The sequence below is a fragment of the Alosa pseudoharengus genome, unplaced genomic scaffold (assembly GCF_046254945.1).
Source record: "Alosa pseudoharengus isolate Yale_2024_CS ecotype anadromous, Long Island Sound unplaced genomic scaffold, YU_APseudo_1.1 YU_APseudo_1.1_scf_8, whole genome shotgun sequence".
Classification (NCBI taxonomy): domain Eukaryota; kingdom Metazoa; phylum Chordata; class Actinopteri; order Clupeiformes; family Clupeidae; genus Alosa; species Alosa pseudoharengus.
This window is the reverse complement of record NW_027468870.1, coordinates 9879312-9895758: the sequence shown is the minus strand read 5'-3', so window position 1 is coordinate 9895758 and position 16447 is coordinate 9879312. Positions and strand designations below refer to the sequence as shown.

Below are 16447 nucleotides of genomic sequence, written 5' to 3'. Positions count from 1 at the left end.
ATTAGGTAAAGATAATGTAACATAATGAGTTAGGCCTATTCCCAAATATGGGGCATAGTACTTTGAGACCCTTCAGAAAAGATAATATTCCAGAGCCATGCAAATGTATCATCATACTTTGTTGGAAAGCAAATTAGTGAGTCTATCAATGATGTTTAATGTGTCTATGGAGATCTTTTTTTTTTTTTAAGTTCAGACAGGCCCAAAGTGCCCGAGTTGTAGAGGGCCTCTTTAATGAATTAGGTCTTATTTATAGGGTAGGTCAATGGAAACTTATGAGTAGGCCTAGGGCCTGTTTTTGAAGCTGTACCTAGTTCAGCCTTGGCACCCAATAAGCCTTCTCTTCCTCAGATGTCTAATATTAAACATGTACTTGTCTTAACAAGTTATATTATATATTTTAGTTTTGATTGGAAACGAGTAACCTAAAACGGTCAGTGGCAGAGCAGGTGCAAATCCCGTTCATAGAGGCGGAGCTATCTAACTTGGGAACAGCCGGGTAGACTTTGTCCCGTCTCTTACGTGGAACCAACGCTCCGACGCCGTCAACTGTGGTTGCTGCAGATATAAACCATGAATACATCAGCGATCCTGAGAGGGACTCGAGCTGTCCACAGCATCAGACCGCTGCACACCACATTTTGTTTCAACATGCCAATTAAGGTAAAATTCATTAAACTCTGCAACAGAATATTCTGTGATCTCGAAGTTAGCTGCGTGCGAACTTGACCTTGGCGAAAGGCACATTTCGTGTTTTGGATAAAACAAATGCGCCTGCATGGCCTATACCAACATAACGGTGCAAATCCTGGGCCGCCATGCTGATGTTGTTTCACAGTAAATAGCCTAGGTTAGCCATTGTTTCGGGAACGAATGTAACATTTTGCAACGTGAAGCGCTAGTTTGTTGCGTTCAACAGCTAGCTAGCTAACACAGCAGACTAGTTACAATCTTATCTGATCTTACATCTTATCTTGCACTCATCTAATCCGTGGTTAATTACTTATTTAATACTAACCGGTGACTGACGTACAAATGTAAGGCTATGCGTAGACGATGGGGAAAGTTACATGGCTAAGATGAGGCCAAAACCACGAACTAAACTATCATGCATGCATATTTTAATGTTGCGCATAACAGACATTAACGTTGCTTTATGATCTCTGAAAATAGTTATTTGCGACGTAGCTTAAGTAGGATGGCCTATTAGGGAATCTTACTTGGCCTATGGCATTACTTTTTCTACTTTTTTGTGGCCTCTTTATTTTTTAATTGCATTTTGTTTTTTAAGCATATTCTCAGTGACTTTTGTGTTAAGATGGACTCAAAATACTTGTGCACAATGCGTAAAAGCACACCGGGGAAAGGAAAGGAATTGATGCTGGCTACTATGATATTCCATTGCTTGGCCTGCTAGACTGGTGATGGCTTCTGTAATCGTATTCAGCATCCCTTGTTATGCGCATGTGCAGACAGCACGATGGCACTGTGGCGACATGTGAAGGTTAGGGAATGTAGACGGGACATCACGGTCTTCGGGCTCTGATGAAGACGTGGGAGGGAACATTATTTTTCCACGTAGGAATTTGTGAAACTGATCATTGACAGTTCATGAGCATAACGTGGGTGTAGAGCTGGTGTCTGTCCTTTGCTTTGCTTTTAAGGGGAATTTTACTGCATTTGCCTTTAGAGGGCAGTTGAAGTGCATCATCTGAGTAACCTATAATCCTTCAGTAGGCTACTATACACATGAAAATCTACTCCAAAATGCTCTACTAACTCTGTGTATTTAGATTGGAGAGGCTTTGCCTGCAGTGGAGGTCCAGGAGGGAGAGCCTGGGAAGAAGGTTTCCATGGACCAGCTCTTCAAAGGGAAGAAAGGTGTACTGTTTGCTGTTCCAGGAGCCTTCACACCAGGGTGCTCCAAGGTCTGTATTAATGGCTTTCAAAATAACCCTCACTGATTATTTCAATACGCCTATAGATAGATGCTGGTCAAGATGCAGTTTCCTCATTCTATTCCCAAATTGTTGTGATGAGTTTAGTTTTTATTCCCATGTTCAACATCTAGACTCACCTCCCTGGGTTTGTGGAGCAAGCTGGGCAGCTTCGGAGCAAAGGCATCCAGGAAGTAGCATGTGTCTCAGTAAATGATGCGTTCGTCATGGCTGCTTGGGGCAAAGAACATGGAACAGACGGCAAAGTAAGTAGTGGACAAAATCAGATGTAACCTACCACTGTTTACACTGGGCCGTCAGCAGGTGCACGTATAACACAGAAAACCAAGTGTATCTGTAATGGTAGCCAACAGGTACAGTACACTAGTACTAGTCTATAGTGGACTACTACAGTATACCAGCGCTCAACTGATAGAAATGTTAACTTTCTGTCCTGTAAATGGTCTCAAAAGTAGTCATACTGTAAACTACTGACTTATGAATTGTACAGAATACAGATAATTTGTACCGATTTGCACTTTTTGTGTTTGAATTGTTGACACAAAAAATTCTTGTCAATCCATAGGTGAGGATGCTTGCTGATCCCACAGGAGCTTTCACAAAAGTGAGTTGCTATTTAACATAAATATGTTTTATATTTAACATAAATAATGTTTTAATGTATCTTAAAATGTCCTACTTTCTTACTGAAGCCCTGCTCTTGTTATTTAGGCAGTGGACCTTTTACTGGACAATGATCAGCTTGTGCAAGTTCTTGGAAACCAAAGATCCAAAAGGTATGACAACTGTCTGTATTTCAGGCCTTGGTACAAATGTCGTCAATATTGTAAAACAGCAAACATTTGCACAAAATAATGAAACCAGTGTACCACAAAAAACACGTATTGCTAACAAAGGGTTTACCCAGAATGCAGTTTTGTATGACGACAACCTCACATCCTGCAGTATTCAGCCTGTTCTAGACTGCTAAGAATGAAGAACGAATCAAATAGGTCAGCTGGATCAAATCCAAGGTCCGAGTTTAGCTGCAGTCCACTGGGCGGCAGGCTTCATTAAAAAGGGCACATACTGTAGCTCGCACTCTGCTCATCCGTCTTGTCTGAACTCCTTAGGTACGCCATGCTGGTCGAGGACGGCGTGGTCAAGAAGATCAACGTGGAGCCTGATGGCACAGGGCTAACCTGTAGCCTGGCAACCAACATTCTATCAGATCTGGCTTAAGCCAAAGTCAGTTTACAACCCCCTCCATTGATGACTTGGCACTTAAAAGTCAGGTGAAAAGCTAAGACGCACAATTTAATTTTTTGCACATAGCTATGCAACCCATATTACTCAAAATGGTCGTTTACAATATGTATCATTGAGACAAATAAAGTACACCACTGTTGGAAAATGTTTAGCCTCTCAGAAAATGTTACTTTCCGATTAAAATCACATTAAATGCAGAAAATGCTTATGTTTATTGCAGGAAATGGCTGGTTTCTAATTAAATATTTACAGAGACATTCAAAAGTCCATTTTCTGCACTCTGAAATTGCCCATTATGTATTGCATCATCTTGTGAAAAGATTAATTCATTACTAGGCAACCCTGTTTGTCTAACTGAGGTGGAAGCCATAAAATTGGCATATATAATTTTCATTATTATACGGCTCTTCACAATGCAAGTAGAACGAAGTTCTACCGGTCATTATTTTCGCCTAAGGACCTCTAAATAATGACCGATATCTGTTTTTCAGCAAAAGCAACAATGAAACGGTAACAAATAAATGTGGAGACATATCGTGGAGTTCATTTATTCGTTTTGGCAAGTAGCCGTATAATAAGAGGGATAATGTATAGAACGTCGGTCATTATTGGGAAAATAAGTCCTTTCAGGGCGACGCAAGACCCCTCCACTGGCGCGTCGTGGTCCGGTTCGCCCTGTCGGGACTTATTTTCCCAATAACTGGGTTCTATACATTATCCCTTACTTGTTGTAGAGAAATGACAAGAAGTAACTTAAGAAATGTATCAGTTTAATGTTCTGGAGGAAATGAAGGATATTCTGTACAAGAAATTGCCAATGAACACATTTCACAAAGGTTAACCTGACATCCTTCACAGAAAAGTGCAAAGTGGCTCTCAACAGGATTGAAGTGGAGAGGCTGGTGTTCATCTACACATCAGTCTCTAGTAAGAGAAACTCATACCTCACATGTCCTCATTTAGCAGCCGTATTAAAAATGTCAGTCTCATCTTGATCAAAAATCAAAATATGAAAAGAACGGACACTGTACAGAGGGTGGCTGGGACAAAATTATGTGTACTCAGATGACATTTGGATCAAAGATAACAGTTTAAAAATGCTGACCGAGCCCTTCATATCAAGAGCAGTTGAGCAAATGTATTGATCCTAAGGCTTCAGACAAAGTGGTACATTTGTGCAGAGTAACTAAAATGACTTGCACAAGGAATGCCATCACTCCATTTTGCAAAACCCTGCCATCATTTGTGAACCTACCTCCTTTTGTAGTATAACATTTCATCCCATCCTACTCCAGGACTATGATCTAAAAGGATTGCTCCATTTAATGCAAGACCGATTTAGGGAGGCAGTGGTCTGCTAGTATTCTGTGCCTAATAGTCTGGCCAGTGGAGTCACAGGATATCACCCCTCTTGAGCTGTCGTGGGAGCAGTGTGACCACAGGGCAAGAAAATAGCCAATTCAACTTGTGTAAAAAGTGCTTGAGACAGCATGAGAGATCATTTCTGCAGATCATCTCAACAAATTCAACCCTACAACGCCAACGTCTACAAGGATTTACTGTAACTGCAAGGATTCCGATAAACGTTTCAACCACAAAAAGGGAAACTTTCTGACCTTATCTGGCTTGAGTATGGTCTTCTCACTATGACATTTTCTGAGTGATTCCAAACTTTTGAATGGTAGTATATAAGGTGAAAGTCCTTTCTGGCAAACCACTTATTGTACCAACACTGTTAATTTACATTGTTTTTCAATACAACATAGAAGACAAAACAGGTTGGCAGACAACATTTTTATATTTTATTCATAATTCATAGTGCAAGACTTGGTTGTAAAATTCTATTGATGCTTGTAAAAATAAATGTACATTTATGTACATTTCATGACCAACGGAGGAAACATCTTCACTTTATAAAAGCGACATCTGGGATTTTCCCTTGAGCCTGCAAAAGAAAAAAAAAATCTTTTTATGGGCACATTCAAATACATTTTCCTAGAGGGCACACTCAACCATAACCTTCACACAAATAAAGATCTCAAAATAAGATGTTTTGGGACAATGTGGATTTGTGTACTTACTTTAAGGTCAGTAAAAATTTTAGCAGCCCTGTCAAAATCCCACTCATTGTCCTGCAGGCACCTGGGGGTGGAAGGATTGAAAGAATGAATTCAACCTGTTAACAGCAATTGCTGAAAGCCAGACATTGTAAAACCACAAGATGGAAACAAAATCCCGAAAACTGTTATAAATGGTGTTCCCAAAAAAGGACCCTTGTGCCTTACATATGAACGCTACAGCCAGCCCTCAAACCTGGCTGATTTAATGTTAAGCCGGGTTGTCTGACCCCGGGTAAGAACCCCAGCACTCACTTCTGAGACCACTCCAGGTTCATGCCGGACTGCAGGGAGAAGGCGTTGAGCATTTCCTGCTGGGCCGCCGAGAGCGTGGGCACAGGGCTGCTGGAGGGGGTCGGCGCGGGAGCCACAAACGCTTTCCGGATCTCCTCCGTCGTGGCGTTCCGTACGAACATCTCGTCATTCACTATGCACAGACTGCAGGCCACACCGCAGAGCAGACAGATTTGTAGGTCAAACAGAAATGGATGCTGGTTTTAAGTTGATCTGTTATGTTTTGTCAGTTTTAACCGACCAAATGTGAACATGTTTTGCATCATAGCAGTTTTCTGCTCTTACCTTGAATTTCCTGCTGGTACAGCAATGAAGACACGTGAGAATGCTCTGAAGGTCTCCCGGCATTTACCATCCACTAGTATGAGTAAAGTTAAAATTAAACAAATAGTTTTACTATCAATACTTCAACTGGAATCTAATGAATATGAGACAAAATAGCATGTATTTTTTCACCTTCTTTGAACACTCCACTGACAGTGAATGACAAGAGCGTATTCTATAGAGAGTGAGACACAAAAGTCAAAGTTAGGAAATCACACACACAATGAAATTATATTCCACATACCAAGAATTGAATTTGGTATGTATACTCACTGTGAAGGTGTTCACGTCAACGTTGAAAGAGGCAATATCATGTTGTGTTTTGGGCAGTTCGTTTAGAAAGGCCACCACATTAAGACGTGTGTGCTTCAAAAGTCGAAACCGGGTGGCTGTATAGCAAAAACAAGAGTTTGGCAAACCGTCAGTCATACATGCTTTAAAGTGCAATATGTGAGGCTCGATGGCGTTTTAAGCCCTCACTGTCGCCTTCAAGGCAGCGCTGCGACCGCCGATTTCAAGGCACCTAACCCTAACCTTAGTGCCTTCCATGCAGCGTTGTCTGGAAGACGACTTTGGGGGCTTAAAACATCATAACACATGAGTCTCCGGATCGGGGTCGGGGGACAGCCATTCTCCCATTTACAAGTTAGTTTACAATCAAAATGACTTCAAAGCTATTAAGGTATGTGCATAGGATGCCTTTTAAGATACAGAAATATCAAATAAAAAAAAGGTGGGAATGTACTTACTTGGGTCTTTGAGTCTTTTCAGATTGCGACTGTCTTTTTGATAGTCTCCTAAAGTACATCTAAAGTAAAATAAAGTATAAAATATAAATGCATAATATAAAGAAAAAAGTATAAAATACCAGTAATTAGTCAGAGGTCTTATAGAGGAACGATCTGCAGAACACACCATCATATCAATCCAATGCTTGTCAGAAAAATCAAGGTTACATGTACATACATACAGGTTACTACATGTCTAACGACATGCATAATGACGTGGAATAACATCATGGTCATGGGCACGGGCATGACTGCAACATTAATGCACGTAAAGAGTGACCTATACAGAGGATTGCATGATGCCTACTTGGAGGGGTTCTGCGCGAAGAAGGGGATGGAGAGAGAGAAGGTGGCACTGTCGTGGTAGGCATCCAGGAGGGGCTGTCTGTCAGCAGAGTCGTACACGCTGTAGTACCTGAGGGGGGCAGGGACAGATCAGCACCCTCATACTCTAACTCATCTCCACATGCTTCATTAATACACAAACAGACAGAGCGCATGAAGCAAATTATCTTACTGTGTTAGGAAGATCAGGATCGGAGTCTTGATCTCTTCTGAGGCAAAGTAACTGGGCTGTATGGTGAGGATGAAAAAAAAAATAATAATTTGTAATGAAAGCCATTTATAACAGCATTAAAGAGCACGAAACAGGGGAATTGAGGTTGATATTTCCTTCCAACATGTTCTATTTGGCTCCAGTTTGGAGAAATATTTTCATTTTTGCACACCCTCATGAGCTTTATTTGACATACAGCATAACATGTTTTTTGACACACAAAGCAGGCTGCCATTACCTTACACGGCGGCAGTACCGCAGGGGTTACTTCAAGGTCAAACACAATGGGAGCGGGGAGTTCGTTTCCATCCTATGGCACACACATGAAAGTCTGATTAATATCCACCTCCAGAGCACCGGCCTAGTTATCGATGATACTACTTATTGACACGATAAAGCATATTCTCAAAGAAATTACTTAGACATCAAATTTGGTTAATGAAAATAAATGATGCATTGTAAAGGACATACCAGCTTCAAAAGTCTGGGAAGTCTCTCCCGAACAGCACTGTTCAACATTCAAAGATACAAGAAAACACAAAGCACATAGAAATTACATAACTGATTATTATTAGAGATTATAATATTGATCTCTCCCTTTTTTGAGCTTGCTCGCACACACACACACAAAACTCCACAGTCCAGAGAATTACAGAGATGTAACCGATAACATTTGCCACTTCCAGTCAGTCAGACTTTATTCCTGCAATGCATATTTACATGAAGGCCCTCAACTTCCTGAGCCCAGACGTTCCACTCTGCCTAGCAGTCCTACCCCAGAAAATACACCCTTCACCACGGCAGACCAGGTACAGTAGAGGAACCTACTGCAAGCTACACGGATCCAGGGACTTATGGATTCACTTCAGACAATGTTATCTGCAGCTGTTCAGTTCTGTGATACAGATATGGTGTCCACACAAGAACCACCACAACCGTTAAGCATCTTAGCATGTGACACAAAAGACGAGTCTACACCAGACTGACCCATGCAGCACCACGTAAAGCAATCGTCTCAACAATAGCGTATGCAAATCAAAAAACATTTACAACGTTAAAAAACCACACACTGAAGTAGCAAAATACTCAGTGCATGCAAGTTGCAGAAATATATATAAAACAATTGAGCTAAACCCAGCTGTAGCTGGAATTAAGTGATATCGCATTAGAATTAAATATTTTTTAAGCAGCACTATCACACCCAAATGTGCACGCCCACTCTTTAAACCTCTTAAAAATGTTTGCAGAGTAACTTCAGCAAATTCAATAATAATGATATCAATAATAATAATAATAATAATAAAAAACCTCTACCCCTAACCTCATCCCACCACCCACCAAATCATCTACTTACCCCTCAACGATACTCACCACCGTCCCCCTGGCGTCTCGGAGGAGATGGACTAGGGCATGGGGGGTGGTAACTGGTAATGAGCGTGGAGCTGCTGCCCACTCCACAAACGAACTGGGCAAGGCAGTGTGATGATACACAGAGGCAACTTATTGGGCAATGCTGCCGAGCAATGTTGTTCGGGAACTTGACCACTAATATTAGGCAACACATTTTTATCTGGAGAATTTAAATCAGTGGGAAGCAGTCAAGATCATTCAATCGGAACACTAGGAACTAATTATGTGATAGCCCAGACAGGTTGCTCGAAAAGTTGCCCCATGCAGCATCATTTAAAAGGGCCACAGGGCTCTCGAGGAGGAAAACTCAAATGAAACTCATGTGTGAGGGTAACTATCAAACACCTTAGCCCATGAAAAGACTACATGAAGATCAGAATGTTAGATGCGGTCAGATATGGGACAACTATGTTTGGGGAAAAGAAGCCTAAAACAGTCGAGACAAAGTTGCCGTTCAGTAAAGCAAACAGAAAGTAAATGAATAGTATGGTAAAAGTTAAAAATTTAAACTAGCTCAGTATCTTTTTTTTTCTTGGTTGTTGTCAATGTTGTGTGTAAATGAAACATGCAAAGATAAGAAAGAAAATGCCAAGCAAGGGTATCAAATGAAGTTTATTGTACTTTAATGAGTACCATGAAGAGGTGTTAGAAAGCATGAAGGAAAGAATGTTAGTGCCAAAGAAAATGCTGCATTTTTCAGCACTGGATATGATGGGGGAGGAAAGTGCCCAACAAAGCCATATGGAATGAAGAGAAATTTAGCGCCAAGCATTCTCCCACTACAGAGCACAGATTCCTAGAACTGGAGTTTTGCCACGTTACTGGATTTGTCTCCATAATACTAACCAAGGACCCTTTAGCTCTCTAAGAGTTAGCACAATGTCCTCAGTAAGCATCCCACATACGAATCATCACAAATGCACTGTGTAATGTTTTTGACTGTAATGTGCCCACAGCAGGATAGGAACAGCAAGCCAGCAGCCTGGTGTTGCATTCAGCAGGAACAGAGCTCCAATATAGCGCCATAGTCAACCCTCTCTCACAGAGGTGCCCTTCTACTCTGTGACATCAAGATAACTGCCCTTGCCACCTCTGCCCTTGAGCGCAGTGCCCGCTCACGTTCAGGAATGGTTCCCTGTGTCTCCAGTTCGTTGGATGCATAGACTATTGACCGTTTCAAGAGAGTTCCATTATCAGCATCATGGTTGTTCCCACAAGGCTTCCATTTTAACATTCCATATGTTATCTTAATGAAGCGGAAGTAGATTGGGAACAAAATAGAACGTTCAAGCATTGTTTTTGTTTTTCTGGTTGAAAGGGTCTATACATAGTCTATGGTTTGATGCATCGCTCTGACTGTTTGCCCACATCTCGCTTCTCTGTGAAGTGAGACTGATAAGGCCAGTTGTGTGGCTGTGCCTGCCTTAGGTTGTCCCAGAAATTCAAGGTGGGATCTTACCCGTCACTGGCTAACCAGCCTTCTTCACTGGCCAAAAGAGCGATGGTGATGGATCACTGGGCAGACTGCGTCAACATGGGCAGAGGCTTAAAGCATCTGGCAAATGGCTGGTGTTTGAAAAATTTTAGGAAATTTTACTTCCTTGGTTGCTGGTCAAAGTGACAGATGAAAATTAAAAGCACACATTTTTTTGGAGCACACTTCAGTGTGCTTATAGAAATGGCTTCTGTTTTCAATTTAGAATTACTAAGTTGTGTAGTGGCATCTGTAGAGGGGAGAATGGCCTAAATGTTGTGTTAAAGGACAAGAGAAGAAGCTCATTAAAGAAGCACAAGGCAGAGAAGAGATAGTGATTAAAAGAAAAAGCCCTAAATCATTAAGTTGAAAATCAGTGATATTGCACTTCCTGGTCAGAGGTGCATGTCGAGTCAGAGGAGAGGAGTTGTGATTGGTTACTGGGGCAGTGGCTGGAAATTAGTGACCGTGTTGAATAAGTATGGTCAGGTGGCTGGTGTTACGAGAGGGATACTAGCAGGTAACCAACACCTAGTGGGCTCTGCTGTTTTGGTTAACAGAGAGAAGCTAGTGGTGTGGTGATTTAAGTTTTATTATACGACACTGGTGTGGCTGTCCAGTGTTCACCTTAAATTTCAATGTTCAGTCACGGCAAGTCACTCTGAACAAGGGACAACAGCAGCAAAGTTTTCTGCATGCCACATGACAATGTGACAATAACAACACAATATACACTACATACATAATTTTACATCCATCTTCAGTACCATGCTGCTGTAACCTGCCTCACCTACACCTTTTATAGACATACTTAATGAGACCTTCTATCTATTCCATATCATGGAAAGGCTACAAGATGTTAATACATCTAAAAAAGGGCATAACAGTGACAAGTGCCATTCACTTGTATTGTCAACATGTTTTTCATGTTCACTATGGCGGCTTATACCGGACTAACCTGATGTACATGGCCTGGTCCTTAAAATGCTGACACACGGGGTTTCCTTCTAACCACAGCTCTGCAAGTTTGAGGCCTTTCAGCTTATCCAGCTCCCTTTCAGTTTTAATCTGTACAAACAAAAAAACACCCATCAGAATGTTCACACAAACCAACACTCTCAGGACCACTCTACAAATCACTATCAGTTTTTTGGAGGGATTTTCAAGCCTTTATTGACAGGCAGTTCCCTCCAGGAATTTTGCAGGCCTTTTTTTATTTTTTATTGTTGCGTTGTTGTTTGATTGTTGATCCTAAAATGCCTGATTTCGCAGCAATCTTTCTAAAAGATTGTGATGGAACTTGTAGTGCCTTTGGGCATTTGTTGCAAAGAAATAGCAACAAATGCCTAAAGAAATTACAATTTGTTTTGTTTTTGTTTGAATTTTTCTGTTGAATTTGAAAATTTTGTTTGACTGATCTAGTGAAAATCACACTGTTCTGATTTTTTTGTAAATGAAGAAATGCTTTGGCTGGGGTAATTCACGAAGCAGTATACCTTTTTTTAAATGAAACAAACAGAACAAAATTGTCCAAATAATGTTTTAAAGGGTGTGGTTGAAAAACAGGAAAAGCTATAAAAAACTAAAAATTGGTTGAATGACTGAATGATTCTTGTGATGCCAGTTTGTAGGTTGTAGCCTAAAACAGAGACTAAGTACTCATGGGGAGTGAGTATGACAATTGATGTAAAGGGACTCGACCATTATGACGTTGTTTTTTTTTGTTATAGAATTGTGAAGAGAGGTAAGCTTCCTGTTGCATATTCATACAAGAGGATAAGAGCAATAAAGCCGCAATTTACTTAATTTACTCCTCTCTCATTACTTCCAGTGAGAAGACTTTGTTTTTGGACTACCTCAAGAGCTGCTGTGTTTGTTCTGTTGTAAAAGAGATAGCTTACACTCGACAATTAACAAGGCAGTCAGTTGTCAGTCATGGTCTGAGCGAGTACAGGTAACATTTCAACAAGCTTAACATCTCAAACAGCTGAGGACAAGTCAGTAGAATAACAATGCAGGTCTTCAACAATTATTTTTGTTGCTAAGCCTATGCATTCATCAACGTCTGTAAAAATGAGTGTGGTGCGAGGTACTGATGTGATTGGTAAAATTTGTCTGGAAACTATGATGATTGGTCAAATTTGCAGAAAAGTAGCGGTGGTTGGACAAAATGCAATAGCATTCATTGTTACAATCGCAACATTGCGATATCCTGGTGGGACTAGACAGGACAGTAGAGAGCAGAAAGGAGGTAGGTAGGAGAAAGATAGAGAGAGAGATGGGGACCAAGAAACAACCTCAGGCCAGACATGAGCCCGGGTCACTATGGGCACTGGAGATAGATAGATAGATAGATAGATAGATAGATAGATACTTTATTGATCCCCAAGGGGAAATTCCTGTACATGGGGCAGACATTACCAATGTGTTATGTTTCCCCCAGCACTATCAAAGCTTTCATGTACCAACAATATTGACCACACTCTCACCTCGTTTTGGGAGAGATTCAAAATCTTCAGGTTTGGCACCTTGCTGACAATACTGGAGAAGTCATCGAGACGGTACAGTCGGTTATTGCTCAGGTTTAAACACAACAGCTGTAAAGGGAAAAGATTGAAGAGGAGACTGCAAATTATAAGGGACAAGGAGATTGTTAAATTTCATTATATAGTCAGATCATACAGACTACATTGTGTGTTGGGTTGTTCCTTTTTTGAGACATGAGAAGCAAGCAGAAGAAATTGTGTTTACGCTCTAAATAAATGCACATCATGTCTTACCTCTGGAATGTTTTCTTCAATAATCTTAATAACTGCCTGCATAGAACTCTTCCTTGTCAACACCACCTCTATGTTCTGAGATACCAGGTCTGTGGGAAAGGAAAAAGAATGGTTAATATCATAAGCAAAACTCTAGGAAGGGGTCTAACCACTGTTTAGGTGAACCAACTTTGTTGTCATTACAATGGACGTACGTTGGTGGGATGCAGTAAATAAGGTTTGGTTTGGCAACTTTAACTGCCTTGTGCAATCCAGAGGCTTTTTTATGTAGTGCATTTATCTCAAAATAACATTATTTTCTTTTACTTTTAGTAGTTTTCTACTTCAACCACTGGTCATATGAAAACCCAATTACTGACAATGACATTACAAGGAATGTATGATGCCCATGATATGATACCCACCTTTGGAACAACAGCGTATTCCTGTATAACTACAATATAAGCCCAACAACAACAAAAAACATTTTCTTACCAGGATCTATCCTTATATTATTCAGATCAAGAGCTTGTTGGGAGCCATCAAAACGCTTGGCCATACATTGCTAAAAATAGGAGAAAGAAAAGAAATTAAACCCAAGAAATAATTCAAGATTGAAAAACATGATCGGTTTCTACCAGACACAGAACACCGCTGTCAGGGGCGGAGTGAAATTATGATGTATATGATATGGTATACCAGAGCATAGCATATGTTTTGCACCTTTAAGTGTTCAAGATCTTCTGGTTTTAACTCGGCATTGATGAAGGGAGGGGGAGGGCAGGAGTTCATCAGAACAGTCACCTGGAAATAACAAAGTCTCTTTTAGACATGAATCTTTGCTAGATGATATTTTCTTTCAATAGATAGTAGATAAATATGCAAACAGCTGTAGTAGTAAAACTGAAGTACCTTATAACCATCTTTATCTGTGATCTTCCGTGACACTTTAGTTAAAGCACTTGCAGTCATGGAGTCCTCTACATAAAACATAGCTCTATTGCCATCTGTATGATACTGTGGACATAAAAGCATGACTTGCAATCATTAAATGTGAACAACAATTCCAACTTTTCAAGTAACTCACCTAGCAACTAGGGACATGACCTAAGAAACACAACTATACTAATTCACATAGTCATTGCATAGTAATTGTTCACATTTTCCAACATTACTTCTTTCTTTTTGGCCTAGTTGTTGCCCTTGCTTGAAGTATTTGGTTTGTATAGAAATATGTTTGGTTTTCAAGACAATTTTGTGTCAACAAAAACTACAATAATAAATATTTTATCTAAACTCTAATTACTTGGATTGTTTTGTATTATAATTTGTGTTTACTATGTTTTAGAGAGGGCTGAACCCCTTAGTACTATTATGAGTCATTGTCTGTGCTTCTATGTGTGTGTGTGTGGATAAGAACTCTTTAATGCAAATCAATTTTACCTATGGCTATCGGTAAAAATAAAACAGCCTGAATCTTAACCTACCACGCATTCTTTGATTCCAATTTGGCATTATGTATGTACAGTACCCAATAAGTTTAAACACAGAATTTGGATAAGGGAGAAACATAAAACTCACATGAATAGGATGGAATGGCACAGAGCACAGACCTCGAAGCGCTGTCAGTAGCCACTCCTTGTCATACTTTTTACCATGTGGAATCTGGGAAGAAATGATAGCATTCACTTTAGCAAAGAACGTTCTGCACTCTTCAGAGATAAAAACAAACAAACAAACTGGCCTGAATCAGTATGGACAAAATGTCTTATTTATCTCTTGATGTAACAGATTGCAGCTAGTGGTGTGAAAAGTACAGCTACGTCTCTTCCATGTTTTTAAAACATAATTTAATGATTAGCAAACTCACACTCATTTTAAACCAGTTCTTCCGTCCATTTCCTCCTCCACCGCCGCTGCCACCTCCACCTCCTTGTCTGCCTGCATGACTTCGATATGTAAAACCACCACCACCACCACCACCACCACCACCACCACCTCCTCCTCCTCCTCCTCCTCCTCGATCACCTCCTCTTCTGCGATTACGTCCATTAGGCCTTCCATATGGGTTACTATAACAATTAATAGAATGACAAAATTATAAATAAATAAGGGTTTATATAGACATACATACAAATCAATCACAAAAATATACAAAGAATGACCCCCAGGGGCAGCCGTGGCCTACTGGATAGCGCTTTGGACTTGTAACCGGTAGGCCACGGCTGATGTGCCCTTGAGCAAGGCACCTAACCCCTCACTGCTCCCCGAGCGCCGCTGTTGCAGGCAGCTCACTGCGCCGGGATTAGTGTGTGCTTCACCTCACTGTGTGCAGTGTGTTTCACTAATTCACGGATTGGGATAAATGCAGAGACCAAATTTCCCTCACGGGATCAAAAGAGTATATATACTATACTATACAGAGATATTTCACACAAATACAAACTCACTATCTGCGCTGCGAGCCGTCATCTTGTGGACCATCATCAATCATGGCTATGTCGCCATCGTTCTCTTCAAACTTTCCCTTGGACCCAGCACCACTAGCCCCACCGTGTCCTCCGCGATGCCTCGATCTTGAACCATGTTCACTATATATGGGCGCTCTGAAGGGACCCCTGCCTTTCCGAACGCGGTGCTTTGGACCTCCAACTCGATCGTCGTGTTCTGAATCACAAATAAAGAGGTCCAGATGAGCTGTGCAATTTCAAGTTAGATGCAATTCGGCTTCCGTACGTTAACGTACTTGAACAGCTAGCTTATCGTTATATGATCAACATTCAACAAGTAGAGGCATGCTGTCATACTTTATATAGCAATTATACAGTATAACTACAAGTCAGAGGAAATGTGATTAAATAACAGTTAATTCCTTGCCATTCTAAGTAACGTTGGGCCATTCTGAAAGACGTGCACGCATGCTGAAGTACCAAGCAATACGTTGGCTAACCAACAGGCAGGCTAGAACTAGCTGCAAGCTGTGTTCGAAGTATGAACTCACGAAAGGCCACCAACGTCAACCATCTATCGATGGTTTGGTTGTACACCGTGACTGTTTGGCAAGTGAATGGCTAAATATGGTGAAAATAATAGGTTAACTCAAAGCAATTAAACTGATATACACTGACCAACTCAGCAAAGTTAACACATAACGTGCATGGCTAACTAGCGCAGTTAGCTAGGGAACAACTCATGCATTCTTACCACTGTGGTAACGGGAATCATCAACCATTGTCGTTAGTTTTCGGGCGTCCGCGCCTGGGTAATGGTTCGTAGCCACTGACTATAGTTGATTTGTTACAACCATGTGTGTTAATATGTTGTTTCCAAATGTTTACACTTTTTCTCTAAATAGTTGTTGGAACAAAGGCCCTTGCTTTGTTTCTTTGAAAGCTAGCTAAAGCTAACTCAAAGTGATTACAGATTGGGCATGCGCATTCCAAACTGTTAGCATGGCCATGTTCAAACCGAATGTGACATGCGCAGTACACAACATGAAAGAACATGAATCCGATATCT

At 40.7% G+C, this 16447-nt stretch overlaps 2 protein-coding genes across 2 annotated transcripts; one reads left to right on the top strand and one right to left on the bottom strand.

Moving 5' to 3' along the window:
- Nucleotides 1–501: 501 nt before the first annotated feature.
- On the top strand, nt 502–3351 carry prdx5 (peroxiredoxin 5). Its single transcript, XM_076273599.1, has 6 exons — nt 502–663; nt 1794–1928; nt 2072–2203; nt 2524–2562; nt 2670–2734; nt 3071–3351. The coding sequence occupies exons 1-6, from the start codon at nt 574–576 to the stop codon at nt 3177–3179; spliced, it is 570 nt and encodes a 189-aa protein (XP_076129714.1). The 5' UTR covers nt 502–573; the 3' UTR covers nt 3180–3351.
- A 1634-nt stretch (nt 3352–4985) lies between these two features.
- nxf1b (nuclear RNA export factor 1b) lies at nt 4986–16397 on the bottom strand. The gene is made up of 21 exons (XM_076275318.1): nt 16133–16397; nt 15379–15595; nt 14799–15000; nt 14510–14593; nt 13841–13945; nt 13652–13732; nt 13424–13493; nt 12950–13038; nt 12659–12766; nt 11128–11237; nt 7757–7793; nt 7524–7595; nt 7247–7302; nt 7037–7144; nt 6691–6749; nt 6215–6330; nt 6074–6116; nt 5903–5975; nt 5579–5761; nt 5288–5348; nt 4986–5151 (listed from the first exon to the last, which is right to left on the bottom strand). The coding sequence occupies exons 1-21, from the start codon at nt 16158–16160 to the stop codon at nt 5113–5115; spliced, it is 1941 nt and encodes a 646-aa protein (XP_076131433.1). The 5' UTR covers nt 16161–16397; the 3' UTR covers nt 4986–5112.
- Between the last annotated feature and the right edge of the window lie 50 nt (nt 16398–16447).